This window comes from Anolis sagrei, chromosome 2 (assembly GCF_037176765.1).
Source record: "Anolis sagrei isolate rAnoSag1 chromosome 2, rAnoSag1.mat, whole genome shotgun sequence".
In the NCBI taxonomy this organism is placed as follows: Eukaryota; Metazoa; Chordata; class Lepidosauria; order Squamata; family Dactyloidae; genus Anolis; species Anolis sagrei.
In genome coordinates this window covers 286,042,602-286,057,543 of record NC_090022.1, presented here as the reverse complement: position 1 = coordinate 286,057,543, position 14,942 = coordinate 286,042,602, and the positions used below count along the sequence as shown (strand labels likewise).

General features: G+C 37.9%; 1 protein-coding gene across 4 annotated transcripts in view; it reads left to right on the top strand.

Annotated features, from left to right (window-relative positions):
- The window catches only part of DCC (DCC netrin 1 receptor), a 1,101,219-nt gene that overhangs the window by 410,324 nt on the left and 675,953 nt on the right, over positions 1 to 14,942 (top strand). For all 4 annotated transcript variants that reach the window (XM_060761267.2, XM_060761265.2, XM_060761264.2 and 1 more), the window contains exon 2: positions 6,679 to 6,999. In XM_060761267.2, coding sequence (XP_060617250.2) covers positions 6,679 to 6,999 — 321 coding nt within the window. The remainder of the gene's footprint in view (positions 1 to 6,678; positions 7,000 to 14,942) is intronic.

Genomic DNA, 14,942 nt, shown 5'->3' with positions numbered 1-14,942 from the left:
ACCCATCACACACCAGAGAAGTACGTCTGGACCAGCTCCATGGCAAAACTGCTATGGAACTGGAGTTGCTACCAAAAAAAAAAGATGGCCGTGGCAACACAGGAGGCTTCCCATGGTTGCATTGTCCTTAATGAGGCAAGCTGACTAGTGGATGCTTACTCCCATGTGATAAGGTAAAGGGGAAGCCAGGATACTGCAGGACATGGGCCAACAGGTTCCCACACCTCTAGATTTGTACTGCCAGAATCACGGCAATCCACAGTGATTTTGGCAGCATGTCTGAAGAGCTTCATAGAGAAGAAGCTAATATGAGTAGAAGCTAATGGACCCTATCACATTGAGCTTTTCCCCCATTGTACAAGGTGAGGCAGCATAACTTTCTTTTTTCAAACAATTTAATGCACCTAGTTAAAAGAACAGCAATGATGGTCAGCAAAATGGAAAAGGCCATCATATGAAAAACAAGGTAAATTCCTGAAGTCCCATCCCAAGGAGGAAGCCAAAAGCCAGTTTTTTTTTTTTTTTGCTGTCTCATTGGACAGAAATTGCTCCAGTGGCTTAAATTATGGAGAGCTCTATCTCAGTTGAACTTTAGAATAAACTTCATTATTTTTAGAGCTGTCTAGCAATGGAACCAATTATTTATTTACAGTATTTTTATACCGCTTTGCTCACCCCCTGGGGGACTCAAAGCGGTTTACCATTAATAATAATAATTACCATTATTATTTTTCTGAAGATGTTCAAGCAAAGAGTAGACAACATTTTGGATGGCATTGCTTAGGATTTCCTGCATCAAATACTACTTTGGGTTTAGTGACTTACTTCTAAACTTGGAAAAGTGGAATGATACAAACTTTTGTATTCTAGGCTGAGCTTCAAGGAGAAAGGAAGAGATTAGATTTGTACTAACATGTTGATCACTGTTGAGCCAGCAACAAATCTCAAGGTCTAAAGGTTGTCAGTCTGGGATTTAACCTGCATAGCTCACCAACCTCTGGCCAATGAAGAGGTTATAAGGAGAGAAACCAGACTTGAATATTATTAATGGAACGCTATATGTTGGAAGCAGTCTATTTGCTACCAAGGCAAACTTATTAGTTGGCCCAATTCTGCTGTCTCTTGCTACTAGTTATTGCTATGGCTTGAGATAGTTAGTACAGGGAATGTGAATATCCAGAAGCCACCAGCTAATACCACTACTGACCATAGAAGGTGAGAGACCAAAGAACTTGTAATCAAGAAAATAGCTTTCCCATTACACAGCATGAGCTATACACATTTGTTTCCTTTGCCTTTGCCCAACATAAACCAATTTGACAGGAGGCGGATCTGCCATGTTCCAGGATAAAAGGAGTGTAGTGCATTTATTTTATAGGCACAGATTTCTGAAATATCTCATTACCACAAATAGTGCATCTTTACTTTCTAGGTTTCCTCCCACATCTCTTTTCATATCCACCATTTCTTGTTGATCAAGGAACTTATTTTTTCTCCTTGTGACTTTAGTAGACTTTAAATTTGCTTTCTAAAAAAGCTGTCAAGAAGAGAGAAAACAACAAAAATGTTTTCCCTTTTCTCTGCTTTTGTAACTTCAGGCATTTTCTCTTAGAGAAACTACAGGTACATATTTATCAGGCAGGAATGTCACTGTCAGAAAAAAAACAGTACACATCTCAATTAGCAATGGACCCAATTGCCTCAGCTGTATTCAAGAAGGGAGACACTAATAAATAATCCCAGATAAGGCTTTGAGGAAAGATTCCACACACCCCACCCCACCCCAAGAGTTTTACATTAATTATTATGTTGGTAACACTACTTTGTATTGGCCTAGTACATTCATGCACACTAGTCTTGGACACAAATTGGTTCTTACTCAAAGCAAAACAGATACAGTTAAAAAAATGTTTAGGGTCCGAGGAACTGGGGAAGATATTTCTAAGGACCTCATTCCCCGCTGGGCCACTTTCCCCAGCACATGGGGGAAATTATCACTGCCTGGCTCCCCCTGTGTTCCTGTCATTGAGAACACGGAAAGCCCGCCGTGTTCTCTGGGCAGCTCCAGGATACTTCCTTTATGGAGTCCCACAAGAAGTAGCTTTACATTGTATGATGGGCTTTGTCGGGATCCATCAAGGTATCATCCTGGAACTCTTCCCAAACTCTATGTGATGAGGTGGTACATCTCAGGGGAAAAGGTACCATCCCTAACTTCATCCAATCAAACATGTCTGATGCCATATTACTCCCATTTGTGTTTTTTTTTTGTATTTTTAAACCCTCAACAATGTCACCAAATGCTGATAGCATAGCAAAAACACTTTTCAATATATTTTTTTTGAATTTTCCTTTATATAAGAAATTGACACTGTGGGGCTACTTCTAAAACACTCTATGTTCTAAGAGGTTGCACATGGACTCTTCTTCATCATGTAGGGCCACTTTAGTTGTCATGAAATTGCACAGACAATTGCAAAATCAAGTTAGTAACTATGTCTGTGTGGAGAGGCTTGTTTTCCATGTCAAGAGGTGGAATACCTTGGGGGAATAACAATTGTCCTGTTTTGCATTGGAATTGTATGAACAGTCAATTTGTATACTGCATGAAGTTCTCTAGCATCTCATCTTAATTAGAAATCTTGCTTGAAAAGACTATATGATGTGTTTCCTCGGTTCTGGCATATCCCCCCTCCCCTATTATCCATGGCAGCAAACTCAAAGGATCCAGGTCCATAACTTAGAAGTACAAACATTAAAAATGTAGTGATAGCTGTCAAGTCAGTATATCATTTTTCCAAAGAGTTTTTAAACATGTTAATTGGCTAGAGAAGGCAAATGCCAGTGTTCCATTTCACAACACCTGTAATTTCTAATGTTTTAGATTCATGGGAGCAAACTCAAAGGGTCCAGGTCCATAACTTAGAAGTACAAACATTAAAAGTTTAGTGATAGCTGTCAAGTCAGTATATCATAACTGTAGGGATAGGCCTACAGTTAATATAGTTTTACTGCCTTGGCTCATTGCTATGGAATCATGGGAGTTTTACAATATTTAGTCTTCTCTGTCAGAGAGTCCTGATGCCTCATCAAACTACAAATCCCAGGGTTTTGTGCCATTAAACCATGGAAATTAAAGTAGTATACATTGCATTAATTCTACAGTGTAGATGCACCCTAAGTTTGCTTCCTCTTATCATGGACTAGTAATCTTGTAACTTTTGATTTTCATGTTCATGGTCATTGAGTAAATGCAATTCTAAAAATGCACTAAAACTAAACAGCACCCCAAGTGAAGGGTTCATCTGGTGCTCCAGATAAGGGAAATGCCAATTGCACCATTGTCCCAGTTATGGGACAGTTGCAATAAGACCAAATGGGCTTCCTGTTTCATGTGCCTAGTCACTAGGACAGAATTGCAGTCATCACACACCCTTCGGTCGTGGCACTGCCTAGTTTAAGAGTAGATTTGGGAAGGATGGCATAGACAAAATTAGCTACAATGACGTTGTTCCACTGTCAAACTATGCAGGATCTCAGACAATTGATTCTTGCCAATTGTGTTTTGGATTGCTTTGAAATATCTAGGCAACCTGTTGCAGAGATTTTAGTTTTGTTCATATTCATTTTTTTAAATCCCAACTCTTCAGTTATTCAAGCACCATATACCAAAGCAATTTTCAGCTCATGGTTGCTTTTGGAGTGAATATGAATAGCTGAAATTGTGATTCAACAGCAGGGGTAATTGCATGAAAAGGGAGTTAATTTTTGTTTAACTTCTGTGACTTTATGTATTCAGCACACTAAAAAATGACAGAGTGCCACTGTTTCAAAATAGGATGATTGTTTTCCTTTGGCAAGGGTAAGTACATCACTATCATGAGGTCTTAGACATTTAGCTAAAAGCATTTGTAACTTCTTTGGAACTTATAAAATATCCATTAGGAATCCAATAGGGTTTTTTGTAAGGGGTCACTGAAAGTATAGAGAAAAACAACTTTTTAATGTTTTAGGATTCAAATGTTGGACTTTACCAAGCCCTGTAAGTAAGTGTTGCTAGACATGATTTTAGAAATGTCAACCGAAGGCTGTTGCATTATACACAAGTTCATGTCACTATCAATCCTGGTTCAGGGAGAATACGTGCTTGGTGTGGCATATTTATTTACCCTTTTCATTTTGAGTTGTCCTTATAAAATAGTAATTCAGTGAGCCTTGAATAACAACACCATGGATACCAAGATATGTGGAAACTTTTCCAGTTATATACACTGGTATAGTAAATGGTTATCACTTATTTTATAAAAATAACAAAATCAAATTTTGCTTTGTGATTTTTAAAAATATTTTCAACCTTCATTGAATTCATGGATACAGAATCTGTCAATACAGAGGGCCTACTGTATAAGCTGTGCCAATTGAGTAATTAGGATTATGTGAATAAAACCCACCAATAAGTTGAGATTTTTTATTTTTAAAAAAGTAAAAATTGCATTGCAAAGAAAAGAGAAAAGAAAGTGGAGAAAAAAGAACATGGCATGAGAGGAGCGGGGTGGTGCTTAGCATATGAAACACATGCAAGGTGTGTACATTAATATAATTTGCTTATAAATATATTTTTAAAAACAACATTTTCTTGAAGTTGACATCCATATAATATTGACCTAGATAGACCATTGGACAATAAATGGTGGATGTTTGTCTTCCCAACCTTGGCGTCCCATCTTTTAGTAACAGTTTAAAAACCTTATAGATGCCTTGATTCTGATCCATAATATACAACACTTTTGCAGTGATAGTGCTTTTTAAAGGCTTTACTGTGATATCCCAGAACTCACTTCCGGGTGGGCAACATCCTTGTAGACAGCCAATTCTCTCACACCAGAAACGATTTGGAGTTTCTCAAGTTGTTCCTGACATGATAAAAAACAACAACAAAAAAACAAAACTTACTTTCTTACTCCTTACTGTTGGTTGTGTGGCTGGATGTGTCATTCTGATGCCAAAGTGACTGACTTATCCAATGGGGCTCTGACAGGAGGATGCTTGGTTGGGAAAGCAGCAGCAATGGTGGACTGTAGCAGAATGGCAGATCACCTCAAATGAAAATGAGAAATAATAATGGTGCCAATTTGAGTTGAGTTGTGGACAGCAATTCAAGTTCAGTGCAGTACATTGCAGATGAGTGTGGCATTGAGAGGGTGAACATACTGTTTTCCATCTCTCTCCCAACATTTTTAACCTAGAGATTTTAGAGATTTTAGAGATTTTAAATGATATTTTAAGGATTTAATATGTTAGCAATTAAGTGGATTGTGTTATGCCTTGTTCATTTTTGTTCGTTTATAATTTATTGAGTTGTTCTTGAACTATTTATTGATTATATTACTGTAGGCATTGAATGTTTTCCACTGTGTATTTTGTTGTGAGCCACCCTGAGTCCCTTCAGAGAGATAAGGTCTGCTATCAATAAGATTTCATTTCATTTCATTTCATCCATTCATGCCAGCTCCAGGGCTGAATAATTGGAAATGCAGGTGAATTATCTGGGTGGTGCAGACAAAACCTATGAGTTCAATTCTTCATGAACACAAATATAATTTAAAAGAACATATGCATCTGCTTGTGAATATCTATCTTTAGTGTGTGTCAGGGTTGCAAGTGATTTCCCATACATAGGTCCAGGGACATCAGGTTAGGTCAATTCAAAGTGAAATCTGTAAAGAGAAAATGTATAATAATTTCTCTTCTTTGGTTAAAATAATGCTTTCATGAATCTAGTCTACTTCTCATATAATCTACTTGAAGGAGTAATTCTGCTCAGAATTCTATCAGAAGTTCCTGGGAAATTCCAGGGTCTCCTACAATTATTTTTCAATAGAATTCAGCAATGACATGATGTACGGCATAGCATTTTAGCAACTTCTGTTATAGAGAAAGCTGTTGAATGAAAATTCAAAGAGCAGCAAACAAGACGTGCATTCAGAATTTTGTTTAAATTTTCTAGCAGAAAGTTCATTCAGAAGAGCTTCACTGAATAACAGCTATCTTCTTAACAATAAAAATTTGTGCAAAGAGAAGCAACAAAGCACTTAGAGTAAATTCTAACTAAGTGCTCAAAATAAGAAATATGTAGATTTGAATTTGTTTCTTCAGGTGACGCTGATGCCAACTCTTAGGTTTTTTTTTTCTCTTTTTTCCCTTTGTGTCATCAAGACTTAGAAACCAATATTCCTTGGGGAGATTAGGTTGGTTTCCTAGATTCCCAATTAGTCTCCCTTCCCTCATTATTCTGTTTGCACAGCTTGATGAGATCCTAATATATCCTTGCCCAAATTTGAGAAAGACTTATTTGTTATTAAATAGCACTTGTAGAGTTGCTAGCAAATTTCTCCCAAAACAAAAGTCAAGGCAGCTAGAAGAAAGGGTTTTGCTTAAGTGAGGGATTACTTTAATTTTTCACAGGATTTAACACAAACGAGATTGAGTTTAAAGTGAGATTTGAGTTTGATGTGGATGTTTCTGCCAAGCAAAACACCTTCAGGGATTTGAAAGGCAGTTAAAGTGGCTTTATATAAATTTCACTGGATGTGTTGCCTATCTCAATGTTCATGTGAACGAAACAGTGCTTTTTTAGAAAAGGAAAGGACTAACTGGATTATTCTTTACTGTCCCCAGGCTCCCAGGTTAAGGGATTTACAACATTACGGTTCCTGATTGAGCCTTCGGATGCTGTTACCATGAGAGGAAGTAACGTCTTACTCAACTGCACAGCAGAGTCAGATCAAGGATCTCCAGTCATCAAATGGAAGAAGGACGGCGCTTTTTTAAACTTGGCAGTGGATGAGAGAAGACAGCAGTTTTCCAATGGATCTCTTTTGATACAAAATATAGTCCATTCCAGACACCATAAACCTGATGAGGGCCTTTATCAGTGTGAAGCATCATTAGAAGGAACTGGAGCCATCATCAGTAGGACAGCCAAAGTTTCAGTAGCAGGTAAGATGTCACTTTTTCTAGTATATTGGAACATTTCTTTCTAATTTAATGTGGTTTGCTTACTCTGGCACATATTGAGATGTTTGCTTTTGTTGAGAAACATGGGCTACATGCTATGTAGTAAGCTTTTGGATTTTGATCTGGGAATTTGGTTGTCTCCAGACAGCTGTTCGGGCCTTGTACCTCCAACTGTTATGATGCAAATAGTTGTGACTAAAAGTTGGAAGTACTGTGAGGTAGATCAAAGAAACAAGAAGGCCTTTGTGCAGCAATATGGCAGAAGAAATCAGGAGATGCTGTGCCCTCAATGCGCATGTTCAGATGCAATTTGGTCACTAATTTTGCAATTTCTGTGGATCGTTTTTCTGCTCCTGGTGATAGATTGCATTCCTTTGCCCCTCTCCCAGACCCCAGCTACACTGTCACATATGGTCTGCATTACATAGTCAGTGCAGACTCATATAATGAACAGCCTTGTTATGAGTCTATGCCAAGGGTCCTCAATTTTTTTAAACAGAGGGCCAGGTCACAGTCTCTCTAACTGTAGGAGGGCCACATTATAATTTGAAAAAAAATGAATGAATTCCTATGCGCACTATACATATCTTATTTGTAGTGCAAAAAACACTTAAAAACAATACAAAAAACAACATGAAGAATTTTAACAAATATAATCTTATTAGTATTTCAATGGGAAGTGTGGGCCTGCTTTTGTCTGATGAGATAGGATTGTTGTTGTTGTTGTGGTGGTGGTGTGCTTTCAAGTTGTTTCAGACATAGGTTGGCCATGAGTGAGGGCCTGGTAAATGACCTTGGAGGGCCAGATCCAGCCCCCGGGCCTTAGTTTGAGAACCCCTGGTCTATATTGACAATAGAATATAGTTTTAAACTGCATTATATGGCAGTGTAAATGGGATCTCAGTGTTGAGCAAAATACCATCAGCCCTTCACATTGGATGGGATTAGGGACACAGGACACTCATGAAAGTGAACAACCATGGATAGATCCTTCATGCCTTCACTGTGGCTATTTTTTCTAAATACGAATTTCTAAATCCTCTGGCATGACTTTATACTCAATATCTGGTGGAATTTGATCATAGGATCACATTAGATGACCGACAAATGGCTACAGGAGTGTTCTCTCTATATCCTTCAGAATGTCAGTATGGGTAACATCTGGTGGAAGTTGACCATAGAGTTGAATTGAGGGACTTAGAAATTCCTAGCGAGAACAGTCTGTAAAAATCAAAGGTGAAAATGTGGAGCGCAGAATGTATATCATGAGATTGAGAGATGTGCTATGATTATGTGTTAATTGCTAGAGAACGAAGAAAATGGTGGCTCTCTACTCTTCATATTATGCTAGTAACCTACTGTTTTGATTTCTTATCTGTTATCGTTGGCATTTAATGTTTGCCACTTTGTTACTTTTGCTGGAAGCTGCCCTGAGTCCCCTCAGGAAGATTAGGCAGGTTATAAATAATGTATTATTATTATTATTATTATTATTATTATTGACAAAAAAGCACAGTATGTCACAGCAAACGAGATCTATATTCTGGATTTCGTATCACAAAATCACAAGTCGAACACTTCCCAAGTGACTAGGACTGTGTGATGTATTTTCGAATGATGCGCGCAGATCCAAGTCAGGTGGCCTTTTGCAGTTGACAGATCGTGATTTTGTTGATGTTTATTGTTTCCAAATGCTGGCTGAGATCTTTTGTCATGGCACCCAGTGCGCCAATGACCACTGGGACCAGCTGTACTGGTTTATGCCAGAGCCTTTGCAGTTCGATGATGATGATGATGATGATGATGATGATGATGATGATGATTGGGCTTTTACTAGATGATCAGATTCTGCAGAGTGGCTTTATATGTGTATATGTGTGTGCATGTAACTTGATTTAGGCATGTGTGTGGACACTAGTTTATATCTAGTATCAGATTCAGACTGCTTTGGAAGAATTTGGTTTTGTTTTGGACATTTCTTACATTTCTCTGAACCAGTCTGATTTGGTTCAGGATTCCAGTAGGGCCTCTAGCATGTGCCCATGGCAATTAGTTTGAGGAAATTGTGTCTGAGGCAAACTACTTTAAATTTTAAGTAAGTACAAGGACACACAAAAACTTTTTCCCTTTCTTAAAAATTGGTTGTTTCTTTGCAAAATGAAGTTAGACATGACATTGCTGCCACAGTAATTTATTTCTGACAAGCTACTATTCATGCTTAAATATGTCTAATCAGCCCTTTGTTGCTGTGTGATATTTGAAGCATGTTTATTATCTTCAAAAACAAGAGGCAGCCTTTGAAGCTAGAAATTAACTGCTTTCCAGATTAATTCAGGGTCAGGAAAAATAAAATACCAAACTTTTGTAGGATGTGAAATGTACTTTTATTAGTATTATTTTGCCTCTTCTACTTGGTTGTTCTTGGCTGACAGAATTCATTAAGCATTTTATTGGATTCAGAAGTGTTCATTTCGGCAACTCATTTTTGGGGGGTGAAGTACTTCTTCTCCTGAGCTGACACAAATTGGCCACTTCTCGAAGCACAAGAGGATTTGGGATGCTGAACAAATACTTGAATTCAGATCCATGATCCTTGTGACAGTTGGCAAATTTAACACTTTGCAACACTTGGATGCCTGAAGAGGTCTGCTTTTCATACTGATTAATCTGTTGTTTTGCACTTTGAAAATTTTCCTTTTTTGCTGTTGTCATTATATATTTGGACATTAGAAAACTTCCAAAGTCTGAGTGCTCTTTCAGACTATGTAGTTATAATGGTATATGATTCCACTTTAGCTGCCGTGTTTCCATCCCATGGAATAATGGGATTTACTGTTGGTGTAAGGGGGGGGGGGGGATATTTAGAATTCCTACAGAGAGTGCCCTACTCAAACTATAAAACCATAGAATATAGCTATGGGAATTATAAGCCCTATCTGCATTGTCTACATTGTCATACAACACTGTTCAATGCAGTTAAATTGCATTATGAAACTGCATTATATGGCAGTGTAGACAGGGGCCATAATGGAATTATAGTAGTCTGAAAGAGCATTGAGTGAAGGCAAAAGGCAAGGAAGGCAAAATGGATCTCGGTTTGTGCTAATGTGCATGAGATTACTACAGCTACAGTGTGGATACTGGGATTGGTGGAGTTAAGTATTTCAAATCCATAAGGTGAGTCCAATGAAGGCACTGCCAGACGCTTAACATTTCCTTTCTTTTGTTTTCTTCTTGTCTGTACCATTTTAAAGCAGGGATGTTACTGCTTTAAAATACTACATGGAGGACAGAAGCTAGCGTCTCTTTTAAGTTCCCTAATATCCCAAGCCAAATAGTTTTCTCCTGCAGCCACTTGTAACATGGCAATAGGAGGAAACATACCATTCCTCCCTGTCACCATTTTGTACTGCAGGTAACAATGGAGGTATTGCCTTGGCAGGGCTTTTCAAGATGGCAAACAGAAGTCAAGGTTCACTTCTTCCTGTCACCATTTAGAGCAGTGGTTTAGGGCTGTCCAACCACGGAAAAAATTGTTTCTAAACTCGATTGGTTTTTAGGCGGTTTTTGCGTTTTGTTATTTAAAAGAATTCCGAAATTTTTCTTTAAAAAAGTTCGATATTTACAAAATTTCGGAAATTACGAAACAATTACGAAACAATAACGAATCGATTCGTTAATGGCGGACGCGATTGCGCAATATGCTAAAAAACCCTCCAAATGGGACAGGGGGAACTTCTGAAGCTTCCCTCTCCCTCTGTTGTTGACTGTTGGCATGATAATTTATTTTTTTATCACTGATAAAACAAACAACTATAAAACTTGCACCAGACATACGGAAATAATAACGAAATAATAACGAAACAGTTTTGAAACAATTATGAAACAATTACGAATTAAATTTTAAAAATTCGTTTCGATTTTAAGTTGCTCCTGAATGGTTCAATATCGCTTCGTTATAAAAAAAAACGAATTAATAACGAATTACGAAATTAACGAACGAAACCGCCCAGCCCTTAACCTGTGGGCTGCAGACCATCAGTGGGCTGCGAGAATGAAAAACTGGTCCACCAGCCTCCTTCCTCTTTATTTACTTTATTTATTTATAATTTTATTTTATTTATTTTATTTCCACTCCTTTCGCACCACCTGTCACTCCTTCCCTGTTGCTGACCATGGCATATGTCCTATATCAGAAATCGGAACTGATGTGGTCTATCCAATGCAATTTTATGAATCAGCACCCCAACCCAAATCTAAAGTTGACCAAAAACGGATTCATAACCCTTTCGGTGCTAATGTTTGAGAGTGATCCCTGTTTAAAGTGGTCCCTGGTTAAAAAAATTACGGTTGGGAACCCCTGTTTTAGAGAGTGACAGCAAAAGAAAATAGATATTTGGAGTAGGACAGGATGCTTATGGGGGTAGGGTGGGGGAATTTGTTTGTGCATATTTTCATTTGTTGGGGGAATCTTATATGATGTTTGGGCAATATGTGCTCAAAAATCACCATCAAATTACAATATGTCATCTAAGAAAAGGTCCCAAGGTCCAGATTAGAACACCAAGAGGTCAGATGATGATAATTATTTATGCCTCCACTGTCCTCTCTTATGACCTCATCATACAGGGCTAGATTTGGCAGCAAACAGAGCTGAATGAATTCCATCAAATGACATCATACCGGCTCCATGGGTGTTTGGGGGCACATTGCCCTGGCAACATAGGAGGTTTTCCGTGTTGCACAATCTATGGACGTAAGCCTCAAACACCATGCATGCTTTATGCTTCCCCTCATGTGATTGCCTTTCTGGTGAGGTAGGCAATGGGAGGCGTGGGGCGCCAGATTCCCAAGCCTTGTGGCAAAGTGGACCGCCATCTCCTTCTGCTGTCGGCTGTCTGATGAAGTAGTTAAAAAAGATGCAAAATGGAAGAAGAAAAGCAATATGTGGGAAGGAATTGCCCACAAATCTTGTGCTGATAGAGTCTGTCTTCTCCAATGTTTCTAATATTTGGTAGCTTGAGTGTACTTAGGAATTTGTAGGATTTTTTTTATTAATCTTGGGATTTTGTTAATCCTGGGCATCCCCATCTTAAAGCTTTTTCAAAGTATAAAATCTTTTCGACAGACATTTTTTTGCTGTTGATGTTGTTGAGATGGAAAGACTCATTCCTTTTGGTCTCTTTTACTATGCCTGGTTTTCACCAGAATTACCAACCTGCTTCTTTCCTAGTTCTTGCTTCCCTTTATTTGACCTCTTTTCCTTTGTCGTGGTTGCATAATCTTCCCGGTCAGTACTCAAACTACTCTGTAATCAATTCTCCATTACTTCCTCCTTCTCCCATTTGGACCCCCTAAAGAGCCAACATTGAAGAAAAAATGATCCATTAATCCTAAAAAGAGCAGTCTTATTTATTGTATGTGTTATGTCTGTCATATTATGATGCGCTTTATGGATAGTATATCCTTTCGTCTTAATGATCAGAGTGAATAGTTTTGGAGGGTTAATTTCTTTGGATATGTTTGGGTTGGGGGAATGTTTGGAACCAAAGAAATAATTTCTGCAATCAGCTGAACACGGAGAAATATTTGCTTATGTGAGGAACATAAATATTGCTTGCTGAACTGGAAATATGCTTTAAATGACCCTAATTAAAAATTGGCAGCACACTGCAGACTTAAGGCACTGGGCAGATGGAAGATAAAGTAGGGTGGGAAAGAGAGAAAAGAATAAAGATTTTTAAAATTGAAACAGAAACAAGAAAATTAGAAGATATTATAATCTTGGTAAGTATTGAAAAAAGTTAGGAAATTTAGAAAGATATTAATTTCAGGAAAAGGTTCTGTAGGATGCATTCATGAAACTATGTGGAGAAGGCATTTTAGTATCCATGTTAGATAGATACACAGCAGAGAAAGATAAGCCTTTCTTTTCCTAATACTAAAACTGATTATAGCCTACTGATACAGTTTTGGCCTTCAGCCCATGGCAGACAAAATGAAATATGATTTTCATAAATGCATATTTAGTTGTGCTGCCATAAACACTTCTGTATAGAGCATTGACTTAGATGGCTTTAAAAGGATATTAAAAAAGAAGTCAACTATCTGCTAAAGGGAAAGTCCATGTTTAGTGGCAGTAGGCTTCAGAATACCAGATTTTGGAAAAGCAGGAAAGACTGTTGCTTTCTTATCTTGTTCTTGAACTTCAAGAAAGCACTTTGTTGGCTACTACTGACTATGGGATGGTGGAATTCATCAGGTCTGGACAACATATGGCCCTACAAAACTTACTGGATTAAAGACCTTTGATGTTTTACCATTGGCTCTGCTATTTTAAGGCTGATGAGATTTACAGTCCAGCAATACTTGGACCATATATTGCCCATTTATGAAATGTGAATCTTCGGTCTCATCAAGAAGTGTCATTGTTATTACCTACATAGGCCATTTTCTCCATTGTGAGAATTGCCAAAGTATGAAGCAATACAAGATAAATTGCTTTGTTATAGTTGCATGCCATGGTCTGCTCCTATGAATATGAAAGCACATTTGTTTCCCATACAAGCCACTTCCCCCATGTTCTTTGTGAGAACAAGAAAGGATAAGTATAATGACCAATAATGAAATTGAAAACATGGCACCAAACCCCGAATAACAGAGATGTAGTGGAAACATTTCACATGCAGAACATTCTCATTCCCCCTCGCAGGCCCCCAGAGCTCACATATTACTTTTAGGAGCATGAATAGCATCATTCATTGTTTTGTTCCTTTGTTTATTTATTTTTGCACTACAATAAGATATGTGCAATGTGCACATGTAGTCATTTGTGTTTTTTTTCTCGAACTATAGTCTAAGGGACCACCTGTCATAGGTGATCCCTCGTGGCCAAGTATGATTGTTTTCCAGAAGTAGAGCCTTGGCGATGAATGTAGAGTGATTGTAGAGACTTATTTTATTCTGGATCTGCATGTTCTTTCGCAGTGAGGACATGCATTTCCAGATGGAAGGTGGTCCCAAAAAGGGTTTTGTTGACATGCCTTCCTCTTGGCACATTTTTCCCTTTTGCCCTTCATTCATGCCCCTTCAAAATCCACAGCTCTTTTGGTAACAGCTGAACTCAAGTTCGAACACTTGGGGGGCAGGGATTCCTAGTTCTCTGTGTTTATGCTACAAGTTTTAAGGTTATCGTTAAGTCCATCTTTAAATCTATTTTGCTGTCCACCAACATTCAATTTTTCATTCTTAAACTGAGAGTAAAGTAGCTGCTTTGGGAGATGGTGATTGGGCATTCAGACAGTGTGGCCAGTCCATCAAAGTTTATGGCTGAGGATCATTGCTTCAATGCATTCTCTTCTTCAAGAGCACTGATGTTTGTCTGCCTGTCTTCCCAAGAGATTTGAAGGAATTTTTTGGAGGCAACACTGGTGGAATTCTTCCAGAAGTCCAGAGTGACATTTGTAGATGGTCTATGTTTCATAGGCATACAACAGGGTTGGAAGGACATTAGCTTTATAAACAAGTATCTTGATATCCCTATGAATGTCCTGATCTTCAAACACTATCTGCTTCATTGGAAAAAAATCTGCACTTGAAGAACTCAGACAATGTTGTATTTTAGAATCAATTGTAGGTCTTCCTCTAAATGAGCACATACTACATTATCAGCAGCATACTCTGAGAACTGTGTATCTAGAGGAGATTGGGGTAAACTGTAGGGGTGATGCAGATATCTGAAGTGGCTTGGGATTTTGCAATAGCTGGTCTATTTTAAACTTTGTTTTAACCTTCATTTTTAATTTTTGTGGTTTAAAATTTTAACTTGGCATTTTAATTATGATATTTTTAATTATCTTTTAACTTAATCAAGTTTGAATGTATGTTAGTTCACTATTATGGGAGCCTTAGGATAATGATTATTG